At 37.5% G+C, this 17,856-nt stretch overlaps 1 protein-coding gene across 4 annotated transcripts in view; it reads left to right on the top strand.

Moving 5' to 3' along the window:
• Nucleotides 1–1,009: 1,009 nt before the first annotated feature.
• The window catches only part of LOC308279555 (lysine-specific demethylase 5D), a gene marked incomplete at both ends in the record, with an annotated part of 57,355 nt that continues 40,508 nt past the window's right edge, over nt 1,010–17,856 (top strand). For 3 of the 4 annotated variants that reach the window (XM_080719686.1, XM_080719685.1, XM_080719684.1), the window contains 7 exons: nt 1,010–1,159; nt 2,206–2,283; nt 4,274–4,396; nt 4,877–5,047; nt 8,146–8,280; nt 14,121–14,244; nt 14,364–14,527. In XM_080719686.1, the coding sequence (XP_080575812.1) occupies nt 1,010–1,159; nt 2,206–2,283; nt 4,274–4,396; nt 4,877–5,047; nt 8,146–8,280; nt 14,121–14,244; nt 14,364–14,527 (945 nt within the window). The remainder of the gene's footprint in view (nt 1,160–2,205; nt 2,284–4,273; nt 4,397–4,876; nt 5,048–8,145; nt 8,281–14,120; nt 14,245–14,363; nt 14,528–17,856) is intronic. The other variant, XM_080719687.1, reaches the window with a different exon arrangement.

Raw genomic sequence — 17,856 nt, 5'->3', positions numbered from 1 at the left:
ATCTATATTTTATTAATACAGCAATACATTATAAAAATAAAATAAAGTACAAAATCAATTTTAGAAGTGTTAAATTGGAGGGGATAAGTGATAGTGAGAGAACTATGGAATGCTTGGCTAGTCATGCAGGCTTTCGGTTCTATTTTCAGCGTTTGCAAAAGAAAATACAAGCAAGAAATTAATTGTAATAGAGTTAGGAAACTACTGTGTATTTCAGTCACTAACACAGATGTAAAATTTTATAAATACCGTACTTTCCGTATGTTTGGTAGGGGGTTTTAGTACGTATTTCTTGGTACAAAGTTTAATTTTTAATTTGTGAAAATACGGCACCAAATGTGCTAGATGTGTAAGCGAAATAATGTGCGCGAAAATAAACGCTACATACTAGAGTTGCGATTTTGTAGTCTCATGTTATCTTCTTACAATGCCAAGGTCAGAACCTAGAAACCCATTAGTTCTTCTGATGCTTTTAGTAAGGACTTTCGCGTGGGATTTCGGTGCAGCTAGTATCGGCTGAAAAAGCGGAAGGACCGTAAGACAATTTTTAGGCAAAATTCGCAGCTCAACCACACTTGATCGTTTTACTAAGCGCAGTGGTTCCATTAAAAAAAAAGATCCGGCGATACTATTTATAACTAACTTCTGTTCCGCTGGAGAGCTAGCTAATTAATTTAGTTAGTTAAGTGGTCAGATTATAATTGTTGTACCCTTGTGGACTCGCCCACGCATCTTCAGGTTTTACCCGGTTCCCAAAATGACTTCCGGGTTTGTAGATCACCATTGAAAAAGCGATCCGCGGAGTGATACAGCATAGACAGAGGTAAACTGTAAGGTTAAGATGGTGGTTGTGAGATCGAGAGCCATGAGGAATCTTAAGACGCGACATTGATAACTCTGAAATTTGAAACATCAAATTCCTACCGGCCACTATATTTGACTGGAACTTCCATGCACCGTTGGAGCAAGACTGAATCTTATTTTACAACATAGTAGTATTCAGGCCAGCATGGAGCCTGGTTCTGACGATTTCTTACCGCCGCCGGAGTGTCCAGTGTTCGAGCCCAGTTGGTCTGAATTCCGAGATCCTCTTGGTTACATAGCCAAAATCAGGCCCATCGCCGAGAAGTCAGGCATTTGTAAGATTCGCCCACCAGCGGTAAGTGTCTAAGGTAACATTTGGAAACGGGTGCTTCTTTGCCTAATGGGTTACGGTACCATTTGACAAGGCCTGAGACACAAACCCATAATCAGCTTGAAAATTCTACTAGCTCATTTTTAATTTTACTATCTTGACTGGAACTCGCAGGCGACTTGACCTAATTACCAAATTGTCCAGTTGTGGTTCTAAAAATCCGACTGAATACGTTTCTACAATACTATTAGCACTTGGAACATTAACCACATCAATATTTAAAGAAAAATGTACACAGAAGTACTAAACCTAAAACAAACTGAAAAAATTATACCAATTTATATTGTTACCACGTCCCTTATTTGGTTTTTATTATTTCACATGACCTACCGTGCATAAAAACAGGAAAAAAATAGGGATGTGGAGTTCCTCCTGCCAGTTATATTTTACACTGAGAGTCCTGCCAGACCACCTTACTGCTCAAAATTACTAATTGAAACTGGTAGAAATCTACCTGAATTAAAAATGCAAACAATCAAACCATTATATTTAATAACGTAACTTCAGTAGATGTCAGGATTTTTGTACAGCATACTACTCTTTTCCCAAATACTTAGCAAATCTTCATTTGTATATTTCTATTTATATTATTATATTCCCATCAGTATGGTAATTTTATTACATACAGCTTTTCAGACTTTTGGGATATTGGATTAAGCTAGAAAATGAAAATGGATTATATGAATTTGGTTTGTATATAACAAATACTACATAATGCAAGTATACTATTTTTATTCAAGTATGTACCTTCTTAAGTCAACTTTTAGGTTAGAACTTGAAGGGATATTTTGTTTTGTATTTTTGGGGCTTATTTGAGACATACCAAGAAAAGAAGTGAATTAAGTTTTTATTTTGTTTGTGTTTGGTTCCAGTTACCTTTTTTTCTAAAGGACATCTGAACTTTTTGAGAACACAACAAAAGCCAAGGATGAATCTGAATGTGGAAACAAAGGGTTCTAGTTCTCATCATCATCTACCAGTTTCTCTTATTATTTATTTATTTTTTATAGGACTGGCAGCCTCCTTTTGCTGTAGAAGTTGATAACTTCAGATTTACTCCTCGTATCCAACGACTAAATGAACTGGAGGTAAGGTTTAGAATTACACGTTTATAAGGAAACCTTAGCTCTCATAGTTTTGTAGTAAAGAATATAGGTATTGAAATCAATAAGCTTAATTTAAATCTCAGCTTCATTATTTCTCAGAACACTGACCTTTGAGAAAGTCTTCTGTAAAATACATTATTACTGTTTGCAAATTGGTGGGATGTGAAGAGCTTTAATTTCTGAAAATGATAGATGTTGCCAGGCATGGTGGCGCATGCTTGTAATCTTGGCTTGGGAGGCAGAGACAGGAGGATCGGGCAAGTTCGAGCCAACCTCGCTGGCTTAAGAGACCTTGTTTCCAAATAAAATATTAAAGAATAAGTCTGGGAGTGTAGGAGTATAGCCCAGAGGAAGAAGGCCCCTGGGTTCCATCCCCAGTACCACCCAAAAAAAAAAAAAAAAAAAAAAGATGATTCATGTATTTTTCTACCATAGACTGGTCTAAGGTTGGAGCTATCAAAATAGTAAGGAAATACTGGTTTTTCTGGTTTTTTTTTTAATCTTTTTTTTATCATTTTGAGTTTTTACTCATTTCTTTAACAAAAAGTTCAAGGCAGAAAGAGTCTTTATTTTTTTTATTTTTTTTTTATTTTTATTTTTTGGTGGTACTGGGGTTCCTGGAAGCCCTTGTACCTCCGGGCTACACTCCCAGACCTATTTTTACATTTTTATTTTGGAAACAGGGTCTCCTAAGCCAGCACGCGTGGCTGGCTTCGAACCTGCGCGATCCTCCTGTCTCTGCCTCCCAAGCGCGGGGATTACAAGCGTGCGCCACCACGCCCGGCAGAAAGAGTCTTTAAAGAATATTCTTGTATAGGCCAGGCGTGGTGGCACACGCTTGTAATCCCCGCGCTTGGGAGGCAGAGACAGGAGGATCGCGCAGGTTCGAAGCCAGCCACGCGTGCTGGCTTAGGAGACCCTGTTTCCAAAATAAAAATGTAAAAATAGGTCTGGGAGTGTAGCCCGGAGGTACAAGGGCTTCCAGGAACCCCAGTACCACCAAAAAATAAAAATAAAAAAAAAAGAATATTCTTGTATAAAAGCACTCAAAAAGTTCTCATATTCAATATGATATTAAATAGAAAAAGCCTATGAAAAATTTAACATTTTCTATTAGGATTAAAGTATGATTTGTGGCTGGAAGTTCCATATGACTAAGGTAAGAAAGGAATTATTCAAAAACAGGTTTTATGCCTCTTAAGTTTTTGACATAGAATAATCATAAAGTAAATATTATTATGATTATTATTATTTTTTGTGGGTTTGGGGATGGAACCCAGGGGCATTTGACCTCCAAGCTACACCTTCTGCCCTATTTTTTTATTCTTTATGTTTGAAACAAGGTCTCAACTAAGTTGTGGAGGGCCTCACTAAGTAGCTGAGGCTGTCCACGAACTGCGATCCTCGGGTCTCAGCCTCCCGAATGCTGGGATTACAAACGTATGCCACCAGGCCTGGCATAAAGTAAATATTAAATTGAGCCTAAGTAGTCTTGGTCAAGCCATCTTTAAACCTAAGTATAATTATTTAAATGTAGGGATGAGGATTTTAATCTAAAGCACCACCTTTGCTATTCTTTTTTTTTTTTTTTTTTTTTGTGTGTGTGTGTGTGTGTTACTGGGGTTCCTAGAAGCCCTTCTACCTCTGGGCTACACTCCCAGACCTATTTTATACTTTTTCTTATATTTTGAAACAGGGTCTCTTAAGCCAGTGCGGCTGGCTTTGAACCTGCGTGATCCTCCTGTCTCCGCCTCCCAAGCGTGGGGATTACCAGCATTGGCCACCACGCCTGGCTCCTTTGCTGTTCTTAACGACTCAGCTTATTTGAGCATCTTGTGGATACTCACTGGGAGTTAAGCAGTAGAACCTGAGTTATAGCACAGTCTATAGAACAATACTTTTTCATCTACTTCATACTGACCAATGTTAGGTTAAAGAGTAAGCCAGTCTCATAGGGCCTTTTCCTCCTTAGGCTCAGACCAGAGTGAAACTCAACTATTTGGATCAGATTGCAAAATTTTGGGAAATTCAAGGCTCTTCATTAAAGATTCCCAATGTGGAGCGGAGGATCTTGGACCTTTACAGCCTTAGTAAGGTAAGAGTGTTCTGTATTTAAAATACATACATAGCTGGGCGTGGTGGCGCACACTTGAATTCCCAGCACTCAGGAGGCTGAAACTGGAGGATCGAGGTTTGCAGACAGCCTCAGCTACTTAGTGAGGCCCTCCTCAACTTAGTGAGACCCTGTTTCAATATAAAGACTAAAAAATAGGGTTGGGGGTGTAGCTTGGAGGTAGAATGCCCTTGGGTTCCATCCCCAGACTGAAAATAAATAAGTAAATAATATGAAATATAAACTATATGACCTTGGCTAAAAATACTCTCTTCTGGGCATTGTATCTCTGTTGCAGAAAAGGAAAGCACACAGCCACACAGCCTGGTAGTATTGCTTTATTTAATATTAGGGGCCTAAAATGGTATTGAGGGGAGGATACATTTCTCTAATTTCAAGCCAAGTTACTATTTTCAAGCCTTTTCAATGTGCTCACAATTTATACTTTTTTTATCCTTACAGATTGTGATGGAGGAAGGTGGCTATGAAGCCATCTGCAAGGACCGTCGGTGGGCCCGAATTGCCCAGCGCCTTAATTACCCACCAGGCAAAAACATTGGCTCTTTGCTACGATCTCACTATGAACGCATCATTTATCCCTATGAAATGTTTCAGTCTGGAGCCAACCTTGTGGTGAGGGTCCTTAGCTGGTTTGGATCCTGATGTGATTTAATTGTTTTGTTCTAATTCATTTCTAGATTGGGCTTTTTTGTGAAATTTGGCTGTTTAAAAATCTATTGATAAAATCAGTAAACCAACAATTGGCCCTATGCAACTTGTTTGTGTAAAGAAAATTTATAGTTGCTATGCTAATAGGATGAGTACTGTAGGGTCCTTTTCCTCTTATCTTAGGTTGGTGTCTAAGGTCTTTCTATGAATCAGATTCTGGCTGGATGGTTTGTAAAATTCAGGTTCAAATCTAAATCATCTAAAAGTCACATTCCTCTACTGTGCTCTTTATTATTGATGAATAAAGCACAGGAGAGTTATCAGTTTATGGGTTATTGTCACTCCAAAGAACAAGAAGAATAGATTTGTTTATAACTTTATTTTTTTATTTTTATTTTTTATTGCTGCACTGTATTCATACATCATAGTGGGATACAAACTTTTGTAGACATACATGCACACATCGCCCAGTCAGCCCCCACCCAATCCCCACCCCATTCTCTCCCCATCCCTCCTTCCCATGCTTGGCTTAGTGGTTGACATCTAGTATTATAGCAATTTATCCAAAATTAAAAATGATAATCTCATATAACAGTTTCATTTGTCTGATACCAAGCTTTTGATGACTTAAAGATGACATTTCAATATTTCTTTTTGCTTTCTTTCTTACCAGAGAATATTTTTTTCTATTTTTTTAGGTGAAACTATCATATATTTATATATTTATTTTTCAGAAAAAAAATCTATCCTAATATGGAATATGGACTCTAGATACCCAAAATGATCTTGAAAAAGAACAAAGCTAGAAGATATATCTTTTCTGATTTCAAACCATATAAAGCTACAATAATTGAAACAGTGTAGTACTATTCTAAAGGCAGATATATAAACCATTGGAGTTAAATAAAAGCCTAGAGCTAAATTCTTCCCTATATTGTCAAGTTATTTTTGACAAGGTTTCCATGAACATTTGGTGGTAGAAATAATAATCTTTTTACTAAATATTGTTGAAAAATAATAATTACATGGAAAAGAATAAAGTTGGACCCTTACCTAATCCCATATACAAATATTAACTCAAAATAGAGAAAAGACCTAAATATAAATCTTAAGACTATAAACTTTTAGGAGAAAATCTGGGTCATAAAACCTCACAACACTGAAATTGGCAGTGATTTCTTGGATATGATTTCAATGGCACAGGCAACAGAAGAGTATACGAACTCCCTAAAAAATAAAAAAAATATTGTATATCCAAAGACAATGTAAACAGAGTTAACAGTTACGAATAGAATGGGATAAAATATTTCCAAATGCTATATCTGAAGGTATATTAATATTCCAACTAGAAATCCTAAAAATTAACAACAATAAAGGTAAACAATACCATTTAGAGATAGGTAAAAGACTAACATAAGTAATGAATCTCCGCAGATAACCAATCTTAGTTGACTGTTGGATGGAAACTCTTGTTTCTCTGGTTCTGGTGTGTGTTACCTATTTCTTCTTTGTAGTTAATCTCTCTGAGTATTTTCTCTAGCGCTGGTTTTGAAGACATAAATTCCTTCAGTTTCTGTTTGTCATGGAAGCTTCTTATTTCTCCATCTAATTTGATACATAGTTTTGCTGGGTAGGAAATTTTTGGCTGGAAGTTGTTTTCTTTCAGAGTTTGGAATATGTTACTCCAAGCCCTTCTGGCTCTCATGACTTGGTTTGGGAAGTCTGGAGTGATTCTAATTGGTTTGCCTCTGAATGTCACTTGGCCCTTTGTTTTTGTTGCCTTTAAGATTCTCTGCTTGGCTTCCACATTGGTCATTTTGACAATTATGTGGCGTGGGGATCCTCTTCTCTGATCCTGTCTGAAGGGAGTTCTATAAGTTTCCTGGACCTGTGTATCAACCTCTTGCTCTATGTTTGGAATATTTTCTGCTATTACTTCCTTGAAGAGATTGTTGATCCCTTTAGTTTCACTTTCTTTTCCCTCCTCTATTCCAATTCTTAGGTTAGCTCTCTTAAAATGGGCCCATATTTCTTCAATATCAGATTCCTGCTGTCGGATATTTTTTCCTAGATTAGAAACTATGCATTCATTTTTGGAATGATCATCTTCTAAGAGCGAGATTCTGTTCTCCATGTGGTCTAATTGGTTGTTTGTGCTTTGAATTGAGGCCTTTACTTCATTAATTGCATCCCTTATCTCTTTTTGGCTCTCTCTGAATTCTTTTCTAAACACCTCTATTATTTCTACAGTTATTTTCCTGAGTTGATCTTCTAGAAATCTCTGATTTTCTGTTTTATCGGGTTCTGATGTTGTGGGGTTGTGGGCATTCATTGCTCCATTGTTATTCCTCTTTCCCATGATTTCGGAAGTTTGTGCCTTTTCTGGGTTCTTCCCTTGGGTCACTATGACTTCACTTAAGGTGTTCTGGATCTCGAGTCAGTAGTATCTCAGACCCCACTACTCCTTTACTGGGTTGTATCACAGAGTCTCCGACCCAGAGAGTCGATAGAGGCTGCTTTAGACTGTGGGGGGTGCCAGGTTGCACGTTCTCCTATGGTGTGATATCTCTGCCACCGCCCCTCCCCCACTGGGTCAAGTCCCAGGGAGTACAGTACTGGGATTTCTCCTCTGTGGCCCGCAATTTGACTCACTGTTCTTGAGTACGCAGATGTAGCTGTACTGGATTCGGTGAATTCTCTGCTGCTGCCGTCGGTGGCAATATGGCGCTGCTGCTACGCCCTCGGCTGTGAGGCTGGCGTATTTCTTCTTGGTTTTGATTTCCACTCTGAATCCCTGCAGCGTGTGCTGAGCTCAGCCACTGGGAGCTTTGGATTTTACCTGCGGTGAGAAATCCCGCCTGGCTGTTCTGCAGCGGCTCACCTTGGCTTGCTGTAGCCGTCCGGTGAATTTGCCGCTGCCGCCGGCAGTATGGCGCTGCTGCCGCGTCCTCGGTCGTGAGGCTGGTGTTGTTTATAACTTTTTTGCCAGAGGTTTAGAATTTAATAATTTGCCAATTGCAAAGGTGATTCAAATCTTATTCATATTTCCTTTTTCTACTCAGCAATGTAATACACACCCATTTGACAACGAGGAAAAGGACAAGGAATACAAACCCCACAGCATCCCCCTTAGACAGTCTGTGCAACCTTCAAAATTCAGCAGCTATAGTCGTCGGGCAAAAAGACTGCAACCTGAAGTGAGTGGCCTTTTCATTTTTATGAGCTATGCAGGTTCATCTGGAACTTGCTTTTGGTGAAAATCCATTTCTAAAAAGCATTTGTGTTTCTCATCTTTTTAAAATATAAAGCTGGTTCAAGATGGAATTAATTAAAGCTGGTCGTGGTGGCGCACGCTTGTCATCCCAGCATTTGGGGGGCTGAGACTGGAGGATCGTGGTTCGTGGCCAGCCTCAGCTACTTAGTGAGGCCCTCTGCAACTCAGTGAGACCTTGTTTCAAAGTAAAGAATAAAAATAGGGTGGGGGGTGTGGCTTGGAGGTAGAATGCCTCTGGGTTCCATCTCCAGACCCACAAAAAAGAAAAAAGAAAAAAAAATAGGTGAAATTAATTGAAATTGAATGTGGTTATATTAACAATTATGGTTTATAGTATTTTTGTTTTTTTTCTTTAATTTTTTTATTAGTGTATTAGAGTTATAATCGTACAGGTTTAGAGTGACAAATTCATGCTTGCAACATTCATTGTGTTTTTCCCTTTGGTTTCCACTGCAGCTATCCCGCACCCCTTTTATTTTTGCTTTTGCAGTTTTGCTTTTTTACATTTTAAAAGAAAATATATTCTTAAGATAGTTTTTATATAGCACATTATATGAATTTGTTTTTTTCATTTGTTTTTTGTTATGTGATCTTTTATGTGATGGTCAGTAAAGTGTGGCTGCAGGGAAAGATACAGGATAGGCTCACATAACAAAATTTATTTTAATTTAATTTAATTTATTTTTTGTGGGTCTGGCGATGGAATCCAGGGGCTTTCAGCCACCGAGCTACATCCCCTGTCCTATTTTTTATTCTTTTTAATTTGAAACGGGGCCTCACTAAATTGTGGAGGGCCTCACTAAGTAGCCGAGGCTGTCCGCGAACCGCAATCCTCTGGTTTTAGCCGCCTGAATGCTGGGATTACTAGTGTGGCTCAACAAAGTTTATTTTTATAATCGGTCCTAGAGAGGGAGTTTCACCTCATATTGGGGAAACACTAGTCTTGATCAGGAGGTGTTAGTCATGAAGCAGTTTAGGATTGACTTCTTAGAATTATACTAACAGGCCATATAGGGAATACCTATATGGCCTGTTAGTATAACAGGCCTGTTAGTTGCCTGGCACCTGACTCAGGTGATTAAGGCAGAATAATACTGATTTCATATCTTAGCTATTGTTATTAGCACTGCAGTAAACATAATCTGGTAACTATCTCTTTGGTGTGCTAATTTCATTTCTGGATATATACCCAGAAGTGGGATATCTAGATCATATGGTAGTTCTGTTTATAGTTTTTTGTGGTACTGGGGTTCCTGGAAGCCCTTCTACCTCTGGGCTACACTCCCAGACCTATTTTTACATTTGTATTTGGAAACAGGGTCTCCTAAGCCAGCGCGCATGGCTGGCTTAGAACCTGCGCGATTCTCCTGTCTCTGTCTCCCAAGCATGGGGATTACAAGCGTGCTCCACCACGCCTGGCTGTTTATAGTTTTTTGAGGAACACCCATACTTTCTCATTACAGAGAAATATGAGACATAGAGAAATATAGAGATTATACCAATTTACTACTAAGCCATCTACTAGAATTTCTTTTTCTCTACATTTTTGACATTTTTTTCCATGAGTTCATTTTGCTTTTGGAATCCAATCCAGAAATTAATTTCTTATACAAATGTCTTAAAATATTTTCCCTAAGTTTTTGTGTAGTGGTTGTAAGAGTTTCAGTTCTTTTCTTTTTTACATTAAGATATTTAATATATTTTGATCTATTTTTGTACACAGTGAGATAAAGTAGTGAAGTTGTAATCTTCTGCATGTGAATAGTGAGTTTTTACAGTACTATTGTTGAAGAAGTGGTTCTTTCTTCAGAATATGTTTTTGGTGCCTAGTCAAGAATCAGTTGGCTATATACACAGTTTTTTTTATTGAGATTTCTAATTTGTTTCTTGGTATATTTTTATGTTGACACCACGCTGAGATTTTTTTGTAGTATGTCTTACATTGATGTCTCCAGCTTTGCACTTTTTTTGCTTAATATTGCTTCTTTTTTTTTTTTTGGTGGTACTGGGGATGGAACCCAGGAGCTTTCTACCTCTGGGCCACACTTCGAGACCTATTTTATACTTTATCTGGAAACAGGGTCTCACTAAGTTGCTAAGAACCTCACTCAATAGCTGAGGCTGGCTTTGAACCTGCACGATCCTCAGCCTCCCAAGTGCTGGGATTATAAGTGTGCACCACCACGCCCGACTAGCTTTGGCTTTTCAGGGTCATTTTGCTACCATATGAATTTTGGGATAAATGTTTTTCTACTTCTGTAAAGAATCTTATTGGTGCTTTTATTGAGATTGAATTGAATCTTTAGCTTGTTAACTATGCTTTTAATCCCTGGGAAGTCTTTTTGGTTTTTATCATCTTACTCAATTTCATAATTGTTTTTAAAATTTTATTGCAGTGGTTTTTTAGATCCTTGATTAAATTTATTTGTCCTTTTTTGTAGCTATTTTCAATGGGCATGCTTTCATGATTTGTTTCTCAGGAGATTTATTGGTTCATGGAAAAACTAGTGATCTTTTTACATTATTTGTGTAACTTGGAGCTTTATTAAGTTTGTTAATCAGGTATAATAGTCTAAATGAAATATGTAGGTTTTTTTTTAAATAGAGAATTATATCATATCCAGATAGATAATTTGTCTACTTTCTTAATATACCTTATATTTCTTTCTCTTGGATAACTGCTTTGGCTTAAATATCTGGTACTATATTAAATAAGTGTGTTCACAGTGAATCCTTGTTTTTTTTTTTTTTTCTTTTGATGTTAGCTATGGGTTTGTCACTCTTTTATTCTGGGATATGAGCCTTCTGTACCTATTTTTTATGGCTTATATCATAAAAAGATACTGAATTTTATTGGGTGCTTTTCTCGATCTATTGAGGTCATAATGTGATTTTTATACTTCATTCTGTTTTTATTAATTTACATGTGTTTAACCATCTTTATAACCTTGAAATGAAACCAGCTTGATTGCGGTATATGGTTTTTTTTTTTTTTTTTTTTTTTTTCCCCCGATAATGGTGATGGAACCCAGGGGTATTTTTTCTCCGAGCAATACCCTAGATCTATTTTTTATTCTTTATTTTGAAACTGGGTCTTACTGAGTTGCAAAGGGCCCCACTAAGGAGCTGAGGTTGTCCATGAACCTTGATCCTCCTGTGTCGGCCTCCAAAATGCTGGGATTACAAGGGTGTACCACCACGCCCAGTGGTATATGGTCTTTTTGATGTATTAAACTTGTTAGTATTTTGGTGAAAATTATTGCATCTCTATTCATCAGGAATATAGGTCTCTATTTCCTTATATCCTTGTCTAGTTTTGGTAAAGAATAATACTGGTCTTATAGAAATGAGGGTGAAAGGGATCATTCCCTCTTCATTTTTTGACTAGTTTGAGAAGAATTGTATATCTGTGTCTTAATTTATAATAATTACTCAGTGGTGGTACAGAGAGATCAATGATATTGAAAAAAAATTTAATGTAGTTGATAGGTCTCAAGATGAGAAATATAGCATGATGTACAAGATTACAAGGATAAATACCAATTCTTTCAGGATGGACAAAGAAAGAAAGATAGACCACAGCCTTTATTAGGGTTTTTACAGGAAGAGAAAGGCAGTATGGTAATATGACCATTTTGGAATTGATTAGTTTGAATAATTCCTATGGGTTTGGACCATAGGAGACTTCTCTAGTTTTTTGGTGTCTTGCCCTGAGTTTTGATTTTCCATTAGAGAAACAGTGGTTTTGTGAGTCAGATAAAATAATTGGTTAGTGGGTTTATGATCCAAGGTACATTGGTTTATATATGAAAAACAAACTTAGCAAAAAGTTGTTTATATTCTTTGGAAATTAGTTTTGCATGGGATTGTTTACCAGCCAACAGGCCCCCTCAAAACCACAGCATGTTATAACATAGAATGTTAAAAAAATTAATAGTTAATTGAATTATTGTTTATAATGTGAAAGAAATCAGAAACAGCCTTAGTACTATATAATAAAAAATAGGGCCGGGCGTGGTGGCGCACGCTTGTAATCCCCGCTCTTGGGAGGCAGATACAGGAGGATTGAGCAGGTTCGAAGCCAGCCGTGCTGGCTTAAGAGACCCTGTTTCCAAAAATTAAAAAATAGGTCTGGGAGTGTAGCCCGGAGGTAGATGGGTTTCCAGGAACCCCAGTACCACCACCAAAAAAAAAAAAAAAAAAAATAGGTTTGGTTATTTCTTTCTGGAATACTATTTTAATAGCTGTTGGTGGATGTATATACATAGATACTGTGATACAGTATATGTTGTGAGTTGCATACATTTCTATGGGATTAAACAGATTAAAAAGTATGTTACTAGCTGGGTGTGGTGGTGGTGTGTGTTTTAATACCAGTATTTGGGAGGCTAAGACAGGAGAATTGCAGGTTAGCAGCCAGCCTCAGCTGCTTAGTGAGACCCTGTTTCAAAATAAAGAATAAAAAATAGTGCTTGGGTTATAGCTCAGAGGTAGACTGTCCCCGGGTTCCATCCCCAGTATTTTAAAAACAAACAAACAATATATATATATATATATATATATATATATATATATATATATATATATATATATATATATATTTATTTTACTATGTATGTGTGAATATTTATTTTTTATTTTTTGATGGTACTGTGGTTCCTGGAAACCCTTCTACCTCCTGGCTACACTCCCAGACACCCATTTTTTTTACATTTTTATTTGGAAACAGGGTCTCTTAAGCCAGCGAGGCTGGCTTCAAACCTGTGTGATCCTCCTGTCTCTGCCTCCCGAGCTCGGGGATGACAAGCGTGCGCCACCACGCCCGGCTGAATATATGTTTTATGTGAAAGAAAATTTATGTAGACTTAAATGTATCTAAGTATACATATAGAAGGAAATCTATAAGAAACAAACCTCACTGTTACATAGAAATGAGAAATATAATAGGATTAATTAAAAAATAGAGCACTGAAATATAATAAAATTCACCTTATAGTATCGACTGAAAACAGATATATGCTTATAATGATAGATTATTTACTTGTATTAGAAAAAGAAATTGTGTGTGTGTGTAATGGATTTTCGTTTTACCAAGTCTCTTGATTTATACTTTGGGGAGAAAAATATTATGTTTCTAAATGTTCTAAGTTGCTGGGTGTGGTGGCGCACTTGTCATTCCAGCATTTGGGAGGCTGAGACCTGGAGGATTGCGGTTCGCAGCCAGCCTCAGCTACTTAGTGAGGCCCTCTGCAACTCAGTGAGACCCTGTTTCAAAATAAAAAATAGGGCAGGGGTTGTAGCTCGGAGGTCAAATGGCCCTGGGTTCCATCCCCAGACCCGCAAAAAAAAAAAAAAAAAAAAGTTCTAAATTGAATATGTCATAATCAAATATGAGATGGAAACCTATCTCATATTTTAATGTTATACAATTATAGAAGGGGATTGTTTATTATTATTGGATTTTTACTATATAATTTATGGTCTATAAATGTCCCTAGCCTTGAAACATGGGTATTTCAAAATACCCATGTTTTATGAAATAGATAAACCTTCCAAATATTTAGTTTTCCCCACATGGCCATACCTTACCACAGGTAAATATTTAAAATGGCTAAAAACCACTGGCTAATTTTAATCTATTTCTTTTGCTTTAATAGGATGTAGAATGTTTTGCAGATACTAATATCTGAATGTTACCTATGAAGTATTATGTGCTATAAGGTATGTAAAACTCACTTCTTTGTTTGAACCTTCTTTCAATAGCCAGAGCCCACAGAAGAGGACATTGAGAAAAATCCAGAGCTAAAGAAGCTACAAATATATGGAGCTGGCCCCAAGATGATGGGTTTGGGCCTAATGGCTAAGGATAAGTCTTTGCGGAAGAAAGGTAAGGTTTAATAGACTGGGGCAATGTGAGGAATAAAATACTGCAATATCATGGGAGAGATGAATTATTAATCTTGATGCAGGAAAGTATTATTTTTAGACTGTTTCTAACTTTCATAGATAAAGAAGGGGTCATGTGTCCCCCAACTGTTACAGTGAAGGAGGAACCCAGTGGAGACAAGAGATTGGAATCAGTGTTTTCTAAGGAGGACTTGAGTCACAGCCTAGAACCTTGCACCAAGATGACCATGCGTCTGAGGAGGAACCACACCAGTACTCAGTTTGTAAGAATGAACATGTAATTTATAATGCTGCTTTGAATTATTGAGTTTAGAGTGAATTTAAAACTTTGTCATACTTTATTTTCCTCTGCCTTCTACTTACTCTAAAGTTCATTTTATATGAAAAGACTAATATGCAGGGAGGGGAAGAAAATTATTCAAGGTATTTGAATCAGAAGCAGAATTTCTATCTTAAATTTTTGTGTGTGTGTGTGATATTGGGAGTTGAACCCAGGGGCATTCTACCTCCAAGCTAGATTCCCAGCCTGTTTTTTTATTTTTTATTTTGAAGTGTCTCACTGAGTTACAAAGGGCCTCACTAAATAACTGAAGCTGTGCATAAACCCAGATCTTCCTGTCTCAGCCTCCCAAGCAGAGATTACAATCATGTACTACCACATCTGGCTCTCTAACTTGACTTTGATTAGGATTTTCTACCAAATTATTCTTTCTTTTCAACTCTAACAGTAAGCATTTTATTGTTGTAAAGATAATACCATTAACTATAAATTATGTGAAAAAACTGTTTCTTTGTAAATGTTTAAGAACTCTCAAACATCACATTTTATATAGTTATTTTGGTAGTTTCTAGTTTTTGGTTACTAAAAATAATGCTACTACATGATTAAAGTATGTGTCTTTGAAAAACCCATTATGTTTTATATATAAACAAATTTAGAGTTGTTACTGAGGCTGCTCATTTTTTCTTTCTTTCTTTTTTTTTGTGGTACTGGGGTTCCTGGAAGCCCTTCTACCTCCGGGCTACACTCCCAGACCTATTTTTATTTTTTGGAAACAGGGTCTCTTAAGCCAACGCGGCTGGCTTCGAACCTGCGCGATCCTCCTGTCTCCGCCTCCCAATCGCTGGGATTACAAGCATGCGCCACCACGCGCGGCATGTGAGGCTGCTCATTTTTCAATATTAGGTTATTGTGCCAGGCGTGGTGGCGCACGCTTGTAATCCCAGCATTTGGGAGGCTGAGACAGGAGGATCGCAGTTCGCGGACAGCCTCAGCTACTTAGTGAGGCCCTCTGCAACTCAATGAGACCCTGTTTCAAAATAAAGAATAAAAAATAGGGCTGGGGTGTTGCTCAGAGGTAGAATGCCCCTGGGTTCCATTCCCAGACCTGCAAAAGAAAAAAAAAAAAAGGCTATTGTAAGACTTTTCAAAATGATTGACTTGCTCTTGTATTCCTGCCATCAATAAATGACAATTCCAGTTGTTGCATGTCTTCAGTAATACTAAAAATTGACATTTTTTTCACTTTATTCTAGAAGTTGCATAGTAATTATTTTGTGTGTAAATTTACCTTTCATGTTTATTGAGGCTTATTGTATAAAGTCTTTTTTTCATAATTCTGTTGGATATTTTGTTCTCTTGTTTTTCAGTGTTCTGATTTGTTAGGTGTGGTTGTACATATGTATACATGGTGTGTGTGTGTGTGTGTGTGTGTGTGTGTGTGTGTGTGTATGTGTGTGTGTATATCTATTTATATATGGTCCTCCACAGATTGAGCAGTTTTTCTCTAGTTTTAATTAGTAAACCTAACTTACTTGTATTTGTGTGTACATAGTATATTTTAATGTTAAAAAGCCTTACTTTTACCCTCTGTAATCTGACAATTTTACTTCTGGATTCTCCTAGTGAGATTATTCTCCTCAGCCCGATTTTTTTTTTTTTTTTTTTTTTTTTTGGGTGGTGCTGGGATTCCTGGAAACCCTTCTACCTCCAGGCTACACTCTCAGACCTATTTTTTATATTTTTTATTTGGAAACAGGGTTTCCTAAGCCATTGCAGCTGGCTTGCTATCCCCCTGTCTCCGCCTCCCAAGCGTGGGGGTTAGAAGCATACCCACCTCACCTGGCCCGATTTTTTATTCTTTATTTTGAAATTGGGTCTAAATGGCTGAGGCTAGCCATGAATGTTCGATCATCCTGTCTCAGTTTCCCAGGTACTAGGATTTCAAGTGCGTGGCCATGCCTAGTTTGTTTCTTCTCATTTCTTCTTGTTCTTGTTGTTCGTGTTCTTCTTCTTTCTTTTTTCTTCTTATTTCTTCTTCTTCCTCCTCCCCTTCTTCCTCCTCCTTCTTCTATAATGTGAGTCCTTTATTATCTATCTATCATCTATCTATCTATCTATCTATCTATCTATCTATCTATCTATCTATCTATCTATCATCTATCTATCTATCATCTTTTTTTTGCAGAACTGGGGATGGAACCCAGGGGCATTCTACCTCCAAGCTATACCCCCAGCCCTATTTTTTATTCTTTATTTTGAAACCGGGTCTCACTGAGTTGCGGAGGGCCTCACTAAGTAGCTGAGGCTGTCCGCGAACCACGATCCTCAGGTCTCAGCCTCCCGAATGCTGGGATTACAAGCATGCGGGACCACACCCGGCTTTTATTTATTGTTTTTGTGTGTGTGCCACCATGCCTAGCTTGGTGGTGGTGGTTGTTCTTATTATTTCTTATTTCTTCTTCCTCCTCCTCCTCCTCCTCCTGCTTCTTCTTCTGTAATAGGAGTCATTTATTTATTTATTTATTTATTTATTTATTTATTTATTTATTTTTGTGGTACTGGAGATGGAACCCAGGGGCTTTCTGCCTCCGGGCTATACTCCCAGACCTATTTTCTATTTTATTTGGAAACAGGGTCTCACTAAGTTGCTGAGAGCTTCACTAAGTAGCTGAGGCTGGCCTCAAACCTGTGTGGTCCTCCTGTCTTAGCCTCCCAAGTGTTGGGAATACAAGCGTGCACCACCGCCACCATACCCTGATTGTACCCTCTTTTTAACTAGTACTTAATAATAATTTTCTTCCTAGTATTTAACAATACAGATTCCTTAGCTTTGTCTTAATTTTTGTTCTTGTGACTTATTACTTGACTTACTTAATGTCTTCTAAACCAGACATTTTAGAATGAAAATGCACATCTACTATTCACCAAAAAAAATAAGTATAGCTATTCAGTCACTTAACCTGTTTTGTTTATCTTGCCATTTGTACTGCTATCTATCTATCTATCTATCTATCTATCTATCTATCTATCATTAATTTTTGTGGTACTGGGGTTCCTGGAAGCCCTTCTACCTCTGGGCTACACTCCCAGACCTATTTTATATTTTTATTTGGAAACAGGGTCTCTTAAGCCAGCGAGGCTGGCTTTGAACCTGCGCCATCCTCCTGTCTCCGCCTCCCAGGCACGGGGATTACAAGCATGCGCCACCACACCTGGCTGTATTTTAAATTACAAACTGCTGTTTTAAATAATATAAATTTCCTAAATGGATCGATCCATGCTAGTTTATCCCTTCCTTCATGATTTGGA

This window comes from Muscardinus avellanarius (genome assembly GCF_963383645.1).
Source record: "Muscardinus avellanarius genome assembly, chromosome: Y".
Lineage (NCBI taxonomy): Eukaryota > Metazoa > Chordata > Mammalia > Rodentia > Gliridae > Muscardinus > Muscardinus avellanarius.
The sequence above is the reverse complement of the archived record's forward strand: the minus strand, read 5'-3'. Positions and strand labels throughout refer to the sequence as shown.